Source organism: Kwoniella shivajii, chromosome 1 (assembly GCF_035658355.1).
Source record: "Kwoniella shivajii chromosome 1, complete sequence".
Classification (NCBI taxonomy): domain Eukaryota; kingdom Fungi; phylum Basidiomycota; class Tremellomycetes; order Tremellales; family Cryptococcaceae; genus Kwoniella; species Kwoniella shivajii.
In genome coordinates, this window is record NC_085908.1 from 3,395,895 (window position 1) to 3,411,788 (window position 15,894).

The 15,894-nt window shown below is 41.4% G+C and overlaps 4 protein-coding genes across 4 annotated transcripts; all 4 read right to left on the bottom strand.

Annotated features, from left to right (window-relative positions):
• Positions 1-2,199: 2,199 nt before the first annotated feature.
• IL334_001262 (uncharacterized protein) lies at positions 2,200-3,884 on the bottom strand (the record flags this gene model as incomplete). Its single annotated transcript, XM_062933019.1, has 4 exons — positions 2,200-2,953; positions 3,020-3,227; positions 3,312-3,655; positions 3,739-3,884. The coding sequence occupies 4 exons, from the start codon at positions 3,882-3,884 to the stop codon at positions 2,200-2,202; spliced, it is 1,452 nt and encodes a 483-aa protein (XP_062789070.1).
• Positions 3,885-4,952: 1,068 nt separating this feature from the next.
• On the bottom strand, positions 4,953-8,673 carry IL334_001263 (uncharacterized protein; the record flags this gene model as incomplete). The annotated part of the gene is made up of 6 exons (XM_062933020.1): positions 4,953-5,077; positions 5,180-5,927; positions 6,005-6,118; positions 6,198-6,597; positions 6,689-7,689; positions 7,783-8,673. The coding sequence occupies 6 exons, from the start codon at positions 8,671-8,673 to the stop codon at positions 4,953-4,955; spliced, it is 3,279 nt and encodes a 1,092-aa protein (XP_062789071.1).
• A 1,344-nt stretch (positions 8,674-10,017) lies between these two features.
• On the bottom strand, positions 10,018-12,049 carry IL334_001264 (uncharacterized protein; the record flags this gene model as incomplete). Its single annotated transcript, XM_062933021.1, has 6 exons — positions 10,018-10,872; positions 10,938-10,965; positions 11,032-11,159; positions 11,256-11,358; positions 11,484-11,812; positions 11,915-12,049. The coding sequence occupies 6 exons, from the start codon at positions 12,047-12,049 to the stop codon at positions 10,018-10,020; spliced, it is 1,578 nt and encodes a 525-aa protein (XP_062789072.1).
• A 444-nt stretch (positions 12,050-12,493) lies between these two features.
• IL334_001265 (uncharacterized protein) lies at positions 12,494-14,797 on the bottom strand (the record flags this gene model as incomplete). The annotated part of the gene is made up of 9 exons (XM_062933022.1): positions 12,494-12,513; positions 12,574-12,770; positions 12,887-13,250; positions 13,356-13,415; positions 13,494-13,716; positions 13,805-14,134; positions 14,197-14,302; positions 14,373-14,436; positions 14,566-14,797. 9 exons carry the CDS (start codon positions 14,795-14,797, stop codon positions 12,494-12,496), a joined length of 1,596 nt encoding a protein of 531 aa, XP_062789073.1.
• Positions 14,798-15,894: the final 1,097 nt, after the last annotated feature.

Genomic DNA, 15,894 nt, shown 5'->3' on the forward strand with positions numbered 1-15,894 from the left:
ATTGGTAGAAGATTGATAATACGTTTCTGATCAAGATTAAGAGGAGTTGAATGAAGACAGGTCGGTATCGTTTTGATTAAAGACAGGATACGGATGTACACCACACCACACTCTGTGGAGAAACGTATATACTGGAAGTCGGATACTGTGAACGAAGAAAGGGCGACAAATGATTGCACGGAGATGATGGAGTTTTCTTCTTCAGTTCCATTTCATCCAATATATATCTATATAAATCGATATCGGAATGCCGAACGTATTTTTCATTTTGAATCTGCAAATCATGGGCTCTTTCAAATCCCGTTCTTTAACAAGTAACCATGATGACCTGACGTGAATTGTCTTGTATTCTATCATAACCATATCATTAAAGGAGGAAAGCCACGGATGAAAAAGCCACTTGAGCAAAAGGTGTAAAGCAAAGTAAGACAAGAAAAGAAAGTACACTTTTCCACAGTTGAGATCGAAAAGGTACCGATTACGTTATCACATGTCGAAGATAGTCAGTGTCATCTAGAGGACCAACGTGCTCAATAGTTGTTTTTCAGTTTAAGCAGTATCGTAATATGACCTCACCAAGCGGAACTTTATTTCATAATTGCTACTTCTGGTCCTCTGGTCCGATGTAATCAATCACCCACTATCAACAAGCCAACAGATCAGCCTGTTCAGAGGGGAGAAGAACGGGTTGAAATGAAACTTTTTCTCCGGCGTTAGAAATAAAGTGACTAACTATATTTGAATATAACGTAGATCGGATTTTCGGCGTACCTGATCTTCTTCCGATGTCGTAATTCTTAGACAAGCCCTTTAGATGACTGCTTTTGGTGTATCAGTCTTGTACAGTTGTACGACCAAACCGAACTATGGAGTAATACTACCATTAACTCAGTAAAAGCGATAGTCTTCTCGCTCTTGAAATAGATTTCACAATGTATATAATCAGGATGACCAATGTCAAACGGAGATAGATGTCCAATTGGATTCGTTCCTGTTTCTCCACCAGATGCTCATCCTTGACATATGTCCAGTTTGTCCAGACTCTGCATACGAAATGTGTACCTTACGATTCCGTCGATAACCGAATGATCCATCAACAGAAGTAAGTCACGATGAATGTACCAAATTCGTCGTTGTGAAGGCCACATCCATGACAGCGTTCTCACAATGACATATCCTTGTCTTGGAGTGCGGAACTAAAAACCAGCAACATGTCGACATGTCCAATGTGCGCAGAAAGAGAACGCGGCTATTGGGAAACGTAAGATGAACGTTATGAGGATGTTTTGAACAAATCTATTCCTTTTCTCAAAGAAGAAATGTACGGTGATAGATATGCTCGAATTTCCTTTGCGTTTGCACAGAAAGTTTTACCTATCGGAAGTAATTGTTGGGACCAACATGATAGCTACGCCGAACAAAGTAAAAAAAAATGATATGACATGCAGAACGTCATCAATGCCTATAGACATATGCTTATATATGTTCAAGCGCCGTTTAATATACCATTTGTCATCGGCATTTGATCATGATATCTCCCTTTCTTTACCTTCTACTGGATTCGGGAATGGTTTCGCGAGGCCCGATATCAAGCTGGTATGCTTAAGATCGGCTGATGATTTACTTTTACTTTCTCTTTCTATGGTCGACGGGTCTTTCAAGTTTTCAAGACTTCAAGTTTTCAATCAGATCATTCGCGACTCTCCCTTTCTTGCAGAGAGCCTGAGTCAAGGAATGCCTATACATGTATCAACGTATCATCACATGGGTCATTGCGGTGATTGATTACATCATACAATCATCTAGATTACTTACTTCAGTCACTCATCCAAGACAGAATTATGTGGCTTTCGTGGTTACCAAAAACAATTTGATTCCATCTTCTCCAATGATCTTGGGAGCCAGCTTGATCGTCTGGACCTTGAAATCGGATGGAAGTGATAATCGACGAGATATCAATAAAAGGTATTCTGTTCCACTGATGATTTGACATAACATTTGACATACATGGGACAGATTATATTCGGTAAGGTCATTCATTATGCGAACTTCGATATACAACTAGCTAAACGGTCGATCACATAACTTATATGACATCTACCATTAAGACCAAGACGTTTCCAGTCTCGACTATAGATACGAACAAACAAACAAAACAAACAACAGACAAATCCTCTCTACCTACAAAAGCACATTTGTTCATATTCCAAATTCGATCTGGCTTAAAGCTTTTACACCTTCCCCTGCAGCGTCATCCACTATCAATATCCTATTGAATTCGATATTCTCCTTTTTCAAACCGTCGAGTAATAATTTTCTATATCCATTTGACATCACCAATCCACCACCTAATACCAACGCTGATTTATCCGTTTTTACTATCGTTGAATCACCAAGTAACGATTCCGTTAATTCTATCAATGGTATTATTGATTTTCTAGTCAGTCGAAGAGCTTCAAGATGTGACATTTGATGTTCTTCTGGTCTGGACACCAAAATCTCTCCAGTCGTTTTATGTGATAATGATTTTGAATTCGGTATATCGCTGTGAGACTCCAAATCTACTTCCATTTCCATGTCATTCTCTGCTTCGGTTTCCGATTCACCATCTGTACTTGCTGGAGGAGTAGGTAAACCACTTAACCCAAGCGGATTATCACCTGGGAAGGCCCATTTCAGGATTACTCTAGCAGCCGAAGCGATCATGGCGTTTCTTTTGGATGTAGCTTCGCCGATATCTGATCCTTCAAAAGCACCGTTCGACAGAGATGCCAAGTTTATCAACTCTGCAGGATCGGTGGTACCGAAATGCCTCAATATATCTCGATGAAGAGGTAACATTGATGGAGTGACCGATGAATATACAGAGGTCGAAGCTTGTCTATCTGCAAGAGAGAGAACGTTTCGTATGGCAAGTCTCCCAAGCCAAAAAGCCGAACCTTCATCGCATAGTCTGTAAAATCGTGAACATTCAGCTTCCATACCTTATTCTGAGCAGATGCAAGGTAGCTGAACTCACAGGTATCCCCATCCCCTGGAGATCGCTACATCCTCCAATGGCAATGATCGTTTTCGAATATTATTAAGCGTTGAAAGGGAATCTGTGGGATTGGCATTCAATGGTGAAACTCTTATCGTACGTCCAATAGTACCGGTGCCAGCCACCACAGCGACGACATGATCTATTCCAGGTATAGCAAGAGCTGGAGCAGCCAGAAGGTTGACATCTGATACGTGACGCAACCGAAAAACGGAAAGAGATTAGCTCCTCCTCTAACAATATGATCATAAAGTGAGAACGTGTAACATACCATTTGACAACCTGATTTCATCTTCAGTCAAACAAAGAGCGCTAGTTGCGTAACCGATGAAACCGTCCGCATCCGCTTGACAATTCACGCCAGCCAATCCTAACCATGCATATCGGAACAGTGACATGTTGATATTAGGTAATCTTGCTGATCTAGAAGACTCTCCTGTGTCGCCCACAGAGTATACGGAAGAAGGAGTGTTGGGTCGAAGGTCAGATAGGGGAGAGAGAGAGAGGTTTGGGATATACAGAGCTGATGGAAGGTGTGATTTCGGTAATTGAATTAAGGCTCGATAAGTTGCTAGTAAAAGTGATTGTGAAGCTGGTCCATATCCTACGCTTTGACTATATATATACAAAACGAAATCTCATCATGAATATCCTGGCCAAGTTCTTTCCTTGATTGATTAGACGATGCAATCACTTACACATTGCATGGTCCAGCAACTCCCCTGACTTGCAATCCATCATTTGAACGTATGACTACACATACTTTTGACCCGCCTCCATCTGCACAGAGGACTAGTCGGGGAAGGGTTGGTGACACAGGAGGAGTAAGTATATGGGTAGTCATCGTTGCAGATTTGCTACCTTTTGGATAAACGTTGGTACGTCAATCTTGAAACAGTTTGGCGAAAATGGGGAGTCTATATATACTAGTCGTAACGAGAAGGTATCCACTTTATCTACATAAATGACATTTGACGGTATTCGTTCAGTCTATTCAATCTAGTGTAAAGTCGATGTTCTAAACTGTTTGCTATTTCACTAGAAATCCTTGACTAAGAAAAGGAAATACCCTCTTTTGTATTCCGTCCTAAGCGATCACGGAGAAGGGTTGATGGTTGTTTGATATGTTCTCGGCAAAGGCGGATTAGATTATGAGATTATGAGATTATGAGATCTTATCACTTTATTTACGTCCCTTGCTTCCTTTGTCCGAGCGCTGCCAAGGGTCAATCGGTACTAGCTTACTTTAAAACAGTCCGATCTATGATCCGAGTTTGGGATTCCCGGTCTATCCCAAGGATGATGGTTGTGTGGTTACGAGGTCGTTTGATGTGATCTTTTGTTCAGGTCCAGACTGTATATCAACAAAGGGGAAAGGGAGGACAAGAAGGGGATTGTCTCAATCCATGATAATGTCAGCCTAGAAAAACATTAAATCGGTAATCACCGCTACGAGTACAGTAGTGAAGTCGCCGTTTTCACCGTTCATCCCGATCGAGAAGTAGGGGATGAAAATGATCCGTGAAAGGGGTGAACCTTTCTTTGTGTGACCATCCCTTGCTTTGTCTAGATTCTGAATACAATACATCGGGAAGCGTGGCGATACTACACTGGTGTGATGATTCACATATGGGTGGCATGAATCACCGAGTGAATGTTCGGTCAAGCTGATCTGACAGAAATCAGGGTGACATCATTTTACGAATGCAACTCCACCTTGAAGGTATTTATGTTCTCACGTATAACGACAAGCAGTACATCCTCTGTTACGATCGCGATTCCGGACTATCAAAATATACAGTACCTGATCCTTTTGTAATATCTCCAGTGATGGCCACTCTGATATATATACAGCTGAACGCTACTCGTTTCATCCGATATTACTTCTTGAAACCTCCAATCCTTTTCACATTCACCGCAATTTCTGTAGTCTCTCGCAATACGAAAACAATGTTTTAGCTGTTGTTCTACTGACGTGTTGCTGATCCAATTCTCCAAGTAATAGCATCTCCCCTACTGACTTGAGTAGTAGTATCACTAGAAATACGTGCAATTTCAGTATCAGCACCTCACGTCATGAAATGCGTATCGGGAGTGATTATAACATTGGATTTTGGAATGAACCATGGCTAAACTTACCATCATCAACACGTAAAGAACTTTCTTTTCCTCTGTCTATATCCTCTTTTATACTTTCAACCAATTCACTTCCCATCAAAGTAACGAAATATAGATAAGTTGGACTTAGGTTAATCAACGATTCAGGTTTTTCCCATGATTTACAGATAGTCATGAAGCTCATTGCTGATTTGATTACGATATTCTTACTTGTTTCCCTCAATTTATGATCATCGTATATAGTCTCATAAACCCCGTTTCTACTGGATCTGGCATGTGACCCGGAGATTGACCGATGATCTTCGTTGTTGTTGGAAGGATCTGATAGAGATGGAGGTGGAGGTAGGTATTTTGACAATGTTGAATTCACTGACATTCTAACGAAATAGTAGGTGATCAAGACATGTTTCTTCCATTGCTCTTCCCCATCTTCATGTTGAATCTGTGTAGGAGAAGAAGTAGAATCCAACTTGGTTTTCCATAAAATCAGATTCTGATTGACGTTTCTTGCTAATTGTTTTAGTCCTCGAACAAGTTCGGTGGGTGGCTGTGAAGCGCTGACGAGTGATTTTAACTGATCTCTCCATTGATTCAAGATGATCATCAGTCTAGCATGGAACGTAAGGAGGAAATCCTGTCTCGTATGTTCACGTTCTGTTGAGATATGATCAGACCCATTTGATGGTATCAATACTCGGCAAAATGATTCGGCATCTCGATGGGGTGGGGCGTCAAGCGAAATTTGAAGTCGCTCAGTGCTGTCCACAATCTGAATCGCAATAGAGCATGTCAAAGGAGGGTTTCTGACACGGCAATAAAGATGTGAGAGGAGGAAGATCCACTCACATAGCACAATAACCATATCCTAGCCATATCATCACTTCCAGCAGGTCTTTCAGGGGGAATGATTCCTGCCAATGCCGCAATAGTATTTCGCGGTCCGGGTGAAGTTTGCAACAACTGGTAGTAAGTTGGATTCAACATAGCAGATTCCCAAAGGATCCATCATTCCAACCTATATTACATCAATCGGACTCACCTTGATCCAACCTCTTGCCCATCGGAAAGCTGATCTGGCAATGAGAGCAGCCTGTTCCCTTTCCGTCATGTAAGTAGCCAATATACAAGCGGCTACAATCTCTTCTGGACCTAAACCGAACTCAGGCTCTAATGGATCATCCCCATCTGGATCGCCAAAATCAGGTGTATAATGACCTATGAAAGTTTGCCAACTTTCCGCAGGTGAAGTCTTCAATAAAGAAGACACCTCTTCTGCCAGTAGAGAATGATGGTGATGATATCGCAATGTCCTTTCTGATGAGATCAAACACAGCACGGCAAGTAGTAATGGTGTGATATATTGAGGTCCTGCGATGTAAGGGAATTGGTAAAACTGTAATGGATGTCCGTAGATGAATGTGGATATATTATGATGAAAGCTAGAAGGAATTGGTCAGATTGATTCAACGTTGTTATCTAGAGGCTAAGATTGGCCTGGGTCATTTTCGTGAATTTATCAAAAGCACTCACTATTTGACAAGGGACAAAGCATCACTTCGAGGTATTAAGTCTTTTTTTACTATATCTTTTCTTGGATCTTGAGACCCTATGACCACTTTTGGGTCATCTTTTTTCTGCTCAGGTGTGACCATGGGTGTAAGATCCTCTGTCATATGTGAAACCGATTGTTTTGATTGGATAGCCGCAGTCGATGTTTGAGAATAGCTTACATGTTTCTCAATGTACATGTTTGGGACAGAAGGCACGAGTGTAAATCGAGGCGAGCTAACTATCCTGTCGTGCTTGATGCCACTGTTGAGATCTGGTGGACATGAAAATCGATTTCTTGGTGCATTTGTTCTTGTGTTCACTTCATAGATTGACGGTGGTTGACCGATATTCCATCCTTCTTCATTCGAGGACAGAACTTGACCTATGGAAGGCTGTACGTTCTGCCAGCCTGCAATCGGGGATTTACGCAAGGGTGGGGTTTTCGATGATGGTCTATTCGGTGGTATATCAGGTGGTAGATTGGGGGACGATACGACGGGAGAGGAAACTATTGTGGAAGGTGGTCGAGTGAGTATTCGGGGTCGCTCAGAAATACTATTAGATCTCTGCAGTACTTCAATATCTAAGTCTGATGATGAGGGTAGATTCAAGTCGACTATTGAAGTCGAGGATGACTTTCCACGATTGCCCTTGAGTCGGTGAGCTTTACTTGGCTCTTCATACGATTGGTCGAGCTCATCGTCATCAGCATCCTCTCTTTTGATAGCTTTTCTACGTTTTTTTTTACTTGGGGTGTGTTCCCTCGTCACCATGAAATTTTGACCTTCATCCAAGGAAGAGACTTGCTTGGGATGATCATACTTCTCCAGTCCTCCTGGATGATCATCCGAAACAAAAGGTGGAATGATATTCTTCTCGACCAGATGATGTAAGATGTGATGTACCGCTTTTGATAATTGATTTAAGTGTCGAGTCGCTTCGTATAAGTCATGATGTAATTTGAGCTGAGATTCTTCGTCCTGAACCATACGAGAAGCAGTACCTAGTGTCAGCAGTAGTTCATTTTTCGTTGAGTAGTCAAGAGGAACGGACTTCAAGAAGAACGAACTCACATTACTTCTAGGAAAAAAAAGACATCGCTCTTTCCTAGCTTGACATCTTATACAATCCGAGTTACCTTGTTCAACTATACATTTCAGTTTCGCTTTCCTACAACCTGAACAAGCTTTTGGTTTTTTCTCCCTGGTCAATACTGAAGGAATTGACCCGGCCGATTGATCAATGAAAGCTGGGATCTCATTCACAGTTGTGGATGATTGTTCTGATTTCCAGAAAGTGCCTTTCGTAGGTGTGAGTGATATCAGAGGTGGACTCGTGTTGGAGAGCGAATGTGTGGTTGTAGTTGTAGTTGAAGATGAAGTTATGTTTTGAGGATGATCTGGAATGGCTGATTTTGTTCCAGATAGATCTCTCGATCTTTTCTTTCTATTTGGAATATGATGGGATTGGGGTCCAAGTTGATTGTCATAGGCATCTGGAGGAGGTGAGTGGTCATCGGCATAGGAATTACTTGATCGAGTAGCATGGTACACGCGCTGAGGACTACCTGTGGCTGGATGATGCTTTGGAGGGAAAGTAGTCGCTCTATTTGATTGTGCAGAGTGCGAATTCGGAAACATCGATGCCGTTTGATCTTGAGTTTGATCGGATGATTTTCTAGGTAATCTCTGGGGTAGACTATGGGAGGGGGATTGGGTATGGACATGAGGATGAGGATAGGAATAAGGATGTGGATGAAGGTAAGATGAAGCCTGATAATGAGTTTGAGGTGACGGGGAGTGACTATACTGTAGTGGTTCTCCATTGTATGCATATTGCGGATAAGCAGATATAGTAATTGGCGATTGGACAGAACTCATCGAAGGCGAATGTATTGGAATTGACGGTCTGAACGTTCCCTTACGATGCCTTTCAGCGGTGTGCTGATGAGATGTCGGTATCATATTTGGTCACGCAGTACTTCGATGATGATAGTACTGGGCTTGAATGGCAGTCCTGGTCGATCTTTCTTTTGATTCTTGAGGAATATGTAGGAACCGGTGATAACGGCGAATGGAGATGTTGACTATGGGGTATTACGTCGAGATTACCGCGAAGGATTCTAGAGCACGAGATGAGACTATAAGGATATGTAAAACAAAGAACGTCTTCAATCCCTACCACTCTTCCCCTTGAGAGAAAGTCGTGTTCCATGCAATATGGAATAGAAACTGAATCGAGATGCGATGGATATGGTTGATTGAATCGGGGGGCGTCATAAGCTTCGATTCGAGTTGATTGTATGTTACCGACTGTCTTGGTGCACTGACACTTGACTCATGACCTTGAAATAACAAGGGAATAGGGCGTTGGTGAAGATACCTTTCATCGAAGGGTTCAGGGGGAGGATGATTGATGGAGATGTGTGAGATGGTTGACGGATATTCAAGTTGTGAGATGACGAATGATATGCCTTTGAATTCTGTTTACGATGTAGTTGCTGAAGTATGCCTATGGAAGCGTGAGTATACAGCAACGATGACTAGACATGGTGAGTGAACAACACATGTATCAAGCTTGAATCAACCTCCATCTTGAATCGGAGGTAATTTGAAAAGGTGATCACGGCGTCTCCACCGATGCTTGGTCACCATCCCCAAAACTTGTACCTCACCGAGATGATCTGCATGAATGCAATTTGACCTCGGTCACAGTCAACATGAGATCTAAGGAGATGTGACCAGTGCATTTGCTAAGTGCCGCAAAACAGGTTGAAGTTGTAAACTAGGTTTGGGTCAGGTTAACCGTGGACCAAGTAGAAAGCACGGTCCTATTCCCCTCTTTTCTCTCACCCTAATATCGTCTGATCATCTCACTATCTCTCCATTTATGCAGCTGTCCCGGAAGTAGGTTCTTGAGTGAGCATGTAAAGGAGTAATGGGGAAGGAAACCGATCGGAAACCAGGTACGATTTCCCACCCCCTAAGTCACCAGAATGTTGGATCATTCGCTTCAAGTGGCGTTGAGCCGTGCTTCAGTGTGCTCGTCGTCAAGAAAAGTGAGTATAGGCTGAGGGCGAGTATAGTGAGTTCCTAGCTACGAGCGTGACATATATAAGGGTCTCATAGTAATTCAGGATGAAAGGATGATTGAAAACAACATACGGGAGATACAGTAACTTACACAGCTGAAGTGACAACGACAAAGTACAAATAAACGAGATGCGAGACAAACTTACGTCACTAAATTTACACTTTAAAGCTGGCTCAAAAAATCCTTGGGGAATGGAAGGGAATGTAAACACAATATTAAAAGACTTGAAAGTAACCCAAAACCAAACCAACGAAAATCGCAATGGAAAAAGCTTTATAATGACCCCAACCTTCAAATTTCTCGCTTAACATGACCCGTTCCGTGCCGTCTTCATTATGTTTCCAATTTGTCACGTATGGCGGTCCCGGAGGGGTGTCTTGATAAATCTGAGGTACATCAACCATTACAGGATTTGGCTCATCTCCTTGTTCTCCCAAGCGTGTATGAAGGTCTGAATCGTTATCAATCGAAGAAGATATCTGTCTGGTTTTAGGCAGGTTACCTGGCTTAGGTTTGTACTGAAAATGTACCTGTTGCCGAGGTGGTGATGATCCTCTTCTCGATTCTAAATCTTCCATCGTATCTTCCCAATGGGTTCTTTTCTTGTTGAGACCATTCTTTACAGTCGTAATCTCTTCATCAGGAAAATCAACTTTCTCGATGAATACTAGTACTCCCTTAGTATCGCCTTTTGAAGGATGATGGTGATGCTTTCTGCCCAATGACGCCTGCCAAGTACTAACCATGATTCCACCTATTGTCTCTGCCAAACAAATTCCTAAACGAGCTTTATACTGTTTCTCCTGTAAAGTCAATGCTCTTTCTCTGGATTTCTTGGAAGTAGTCAACGATGTCAGAGTGGATAATATGCTGGTATCACGTGCTAGAAGAGGGGAAGCATCGAAAAGGACAGAAAGGTCAGAAAGTGTGAATGGGTACGTTGGCGGAGACGATTCTTGGTAAATTAACAAAGGGATTAATGGAAGTATATCGTGGACGATATTCGATTGACTTGATTGAGGTAAAGATGATGGCCCAGGAGGGGTATTGGGTGGGAATAAGGGTATGGACTTGTCAGGGATATCAGCAGTGTTCTACTTGTATACTGAATGATGAAACGGCGAGCTTCGCTTACAGGGTATAACAGGAATTCTTTCCATGCCCTATCATCCACTTCATCAGCTCACAGCTTTTTGTAATAGGTAACGGTCAAAAGACGGATCACTTACTTGTCTGATAAAGCGATTATACCGTTCCAGCTATCTTTCCATATCCCTTCCCTTATCTTGCTAGGATTTTTATCTTGTCCATTTCGTATAATTCGATTTCTGGTATCATCATCTAGTGGAGTTGTAATCTACAGACACGCAGTTCTTCAGCATCTATACTCGAGTTTATCTCACACGGATATGCAAGATGATGACATGAGGGAAGGGTATATAGATTCACTGACATATCGATTATCCTGGATGATATCTATACCTTTTAACGGTGTAGATGAGAGTGATGAGAGTGAATAGGATGATTTAGGTATTTGTGAAGAAGGTGGCAACCAGCTACTCGAACGGAATATAGATAATCTCGTCAGCTCGACAATTCGAAAATGACTGTGCTATTCACGATACCAGTGGAACTTTGATCATGCAAGAAGAACAGGAGTGATAATGATTATGTATCTCACTTATGCCCCACAGCGAGACCATCATCCCAACTTTCCACTTCCCCAATGATTCTACCCAATAAACCTTTTTTCGGATCGTTTTCATCCCAAAATAACCTTTCTACTCCTTTACCTAAATTCCCACATATCTTTCTGGCTAAAACGATAGGAACCCAAATATCAATATGTGGTGCTATACCTTCTAACGAGAGAGAATAATCAGAAGGTTGGATATGTAATGTTGATAAGATCGATAAAGGTGAAAGTGGATTTAATGTTAAGAATAATGGAATGAGTGATATATGTGGTTTATGTGAGGGATCAAGTGTTAAATATATCGGTATATTATCCTTTCATACGGTATGACGTGTCAGAATTAGTCAGTCACGGATATGGTTGAGATATAGGATGCGAGGATATTGAGAGGGCATTGAAGCATTCCGAATACTCACTATTAATACGTAGAACAGAGGACATAGAGTTTTCCCAGGTGAAAGAGTGGGTAAAAGTCCGAAGTGAACAGGAAGAGGAAGGGGTGGAGATATCGGAATGTGTCTATCCCGCGATTTAGAAGTAGCTATTGGCATTCTTTACATACTTTGATTCGTCGAAGGATGATCAGTCGGAGCATCCAAATATCATAATGAAGCATGAGAAAGGATTATATATCACCTACTCGTAATCACCAAATGACCGGTTATCATTGATTTATCGCTCTTTTACCTTCGATCAGGCACGGGCAGGATATACAAGCTGCGAAAGAACAGCGAATGAACAGGTAACGTTACAGTATCAAAGTCATAACGATTCAACAATAATATTCATATTCCAGATGCATGAAAGCCCAGCAAATATACTTTAGAGGGAAACCAACTAGCCTTCAAACCATCCAAAAGAAAGTACATATATATATTCCTCTTCCGCTATTAACAATCCAACAGATTCTTCTCATCAGGACATTTTATTCCAACAAAGGTGATATTTGGTCTCATAATCAACAAGTGTCCCGACTAGATAACGATCACCCTCAATTAAGGAACATATCGGAAACCTGATTTTCATCAATTGATCAATATGTGAACAATGACCAATGTACGGGGTAAAAACTCACCAGGAGCCAAATCGTATTCCTCAACAACATTAAGATGAGTTCCTTGAGGTGGTCTACCACCTTCAACTTTATCTCTTCTCTTGTTCTCCCATCTGTAATAGGTAGTCATGGCTAACACCAATAAAAGACCAAGTGCTTGGAAAGCGATGTTGACTGTTGCTCCTTTTTTGTATTGAGGTCCTTCTTTAGTTGGGAATCTGAATAAAACATATATCAAAATTAGCTTATGTGCTTTCGAACATTCTGACAAAAAAAGAAGCTATTGATCGTCTTCTTTCCGTGAAAGAGTGTTATTGAGATGCAGTTTACTCACAAGAAAGCGGCTAATAAAGATAAACATTGACCAACGGAATTCAACATTCCCAAACTTGTTGCTCTCTGTGACTGAGAACCTGTACAGCCCGCTTGCCATGAGATGATCAAGGGGATATTGGTATATCCTGCGGTGACTATCAAACAGCAGGCGAAGTATCTTGCTGAGTATTGTGAGTCTGTAATGTGACTTGCAGGGACAGACAAGAGAACAGCCCATCCTACGATACCGAGGACAAAGACGAAAGCCACTGGTAATCCTCTAGATTGCTTGTAATCTGAGAATGAAGTTAAGAGCAACATGAAGACCAAAGCGACGGCGTATGGTGGGACAGTGAACAATTGAGCTCTGGCATTGGAATATCCTAGATATAATGTAAACAAACTCAAGATCAGATTTGGGCTGTCTCTCGAGGTGATCTTGCGAAGATTGTTTGGGTGAAAGAAAGCTCAGTGATGAGTTGACTTACCGAAACCTTTGATGATAGTAGGTAAGAAACCACCGACTGAACCAAGAGTCAGATTCATACCTATATGAATTCGTATGTCAGTTTATACACTTTGCGACATAGTAAACCAACGAGTTTACAACGAGATGGAACACTGACATGAATAAGCGAGTGAAATGACATAAGTCTTCCAATCTAAAAGACATCTTCTGACTCCACCCCACTCAATTCCAGTCGAAGCTTCAACGTTGGATTGAGCGTTTAATTTTGTCAAGAGTAGAGTTCTTTCGTTTTCATTCAGATATCTTGATGTTTCAGGTCTGGAAGGCATGAACAGGAAAACACAAATTGCCAAAACGACAGAAGGACAACCTTCGATCAACTATAGGTAAGAACCAGTTTTGTCAGCGAGAAGTCGCAGGTATAGTAGATATGGGAAGATGACACAAGTGAGATTGTTGACGACTTACAAACAAGATTCTCCATTGAGGTATTTTTGAATTTTTGATACTTGCTACACCGTAACTGATCAAACCACCAAACGCTCCTGAAAGTGCACCAGCGGAAATGAACAAACCGACTCGTTTAGCTAATTCCTGTTTGGTGTACCAATAAGAAAGATGTAATGCCATTGCTTGACCGAACATTGCTTCTCCTATTCCGACGAATAATCGACAAACGAATAAACCTCCTTTGGTGAATGCGGCAGCTTGACAAGTAGCGGCGATGGACCAGATTAACGCTCCGCATGCTATGGATCTGGAAGGTAAAAATTGTCTCGCTAGTAAAGTACCGGGAACCTAACCACAGCGAGATCAGCAAAAGTTATGATATACTGTAGTACGACGTTGTTAGCACTTACGGAGAAGACGATGTAGGTAACGAAGAACATGGATAAGGCAATAGAGTAGTTTTTATCCTCGTTATCCAAAACCTCTTTTTGCAATCCTTGCAATCGTGCATTGGCTCTTTGAACATCCGATGAATATCAGCGAGTTGGAAATATGGTTGATACATGAATAGGCTGATGTGACTCACAAATTTCCTCGATCAAGATAAGCACTTAAATAAAGTAAGACAGCAAAAGGTAAAATGGCGCAATCTATCGAAGGGCAAGAGTTTTCAGTCAGTCATTCGATTCATTGTAGTTCCTTTAATATCATCCTGCCTATGGGATAGAAGATATTGTCGAGACTGTGCGCAGAAGTTTGGGAAGTAAGAAAGAACCTACCAAGTTTAATCAATAATTTCCTTTCAGCTTTTTTGTTTTCCTCTTTCAAGACTAAACCAGTATCTGAATTGGCATATCTTGTACTTGCTTTTTCGTTATCACCTGCACCTCCAGTAGCAGTTGTTCTAGTTCCAACAGGGACTAAACCATCATTATGTGTTTGATTATGATCCATTTCAATTTGTTGATCATATGGTTTTTCCTCCATTTGGAGTTGAACGTGTTTTGACATCTTCACCAAACGAGAGTCTCTCCCGATTCTGCTGAAATAATTTATATATAGGTTTTAACTATGTAGGATGGGAGAGTTACAAATCAAAATATGTATATATATATATATATATATGTATATGAAAAGGATAACTGATGTGGGGAAGAAGAATTATGTTGAGGGGCTACCTTCTTATACTATTAGTATTATATATCCCGTTTCTAGTTGGTTCATCGGATAAATTCCCCACGAAAGCCTTTTTTCGAATCACATGAATCTTGAAAGCCGATTAGCATGGTAAAAAAGAAATCAGAAAATCCAAGGAGATCCCTGTTGCCCCAGATGGCAATAGACGCTTTCCCTATGAAGTGAAAGCCCCTCTTTTCAGGTGACACATACATCATCCCTCCTCCCCCTCAAGCTAAGACAGGGCGGTCTGTCGTTCGGTCAATAAACGAGACGAGTGGACGCATGAACGAAGGGAAGGGAGGGCGAATACGGTCCTCCAATTGCCCCGTGGCCTACATTACACTGGAAGCGCATCAAGCAAAGGGAAGAAGAAGTTCATTCACCTGACCTTGAGCTTTATGTTCCAGGTCCCCCGCAGGCAGTTTACGGAATGACACGAAACTTGGAAAGCAATTGAAATATACGAATAGACTAGAGATGTTCACCTTTCCCGCCGGTGATATCGGACCGCGAATTCTATTTTTAGATGTCACAAATTTACTTTGTACCTGAGAGATCACAACGTAAGCGACTTTCTCGGCTTTATTCTCAGATCGGCTCAAGAAGGAAAGAATTGACCGTAGGATATACCTCAACACCATCATCATACATATATATATATTTACAAGATTGCAAAGGTGTTATATACTTCTGTACATTCAATCGTCGCTCTTTGCTCCTTTCGTTTCGAAACGACTTGTGAACAACAGCTTTTACAAGATATTTGATGAATATACCGTATCCGCCAGTATGACGCATTCCAATTCAGTTTACAAAAATGAGGACGAACGTAAGATGAGCAAGAGGAAAACGACAAGAATACTATGTAGAATCTCAAGTACATAAGCAAGCAAAGGCAAGGAGACATACTCATCCGCGACGACTTATAC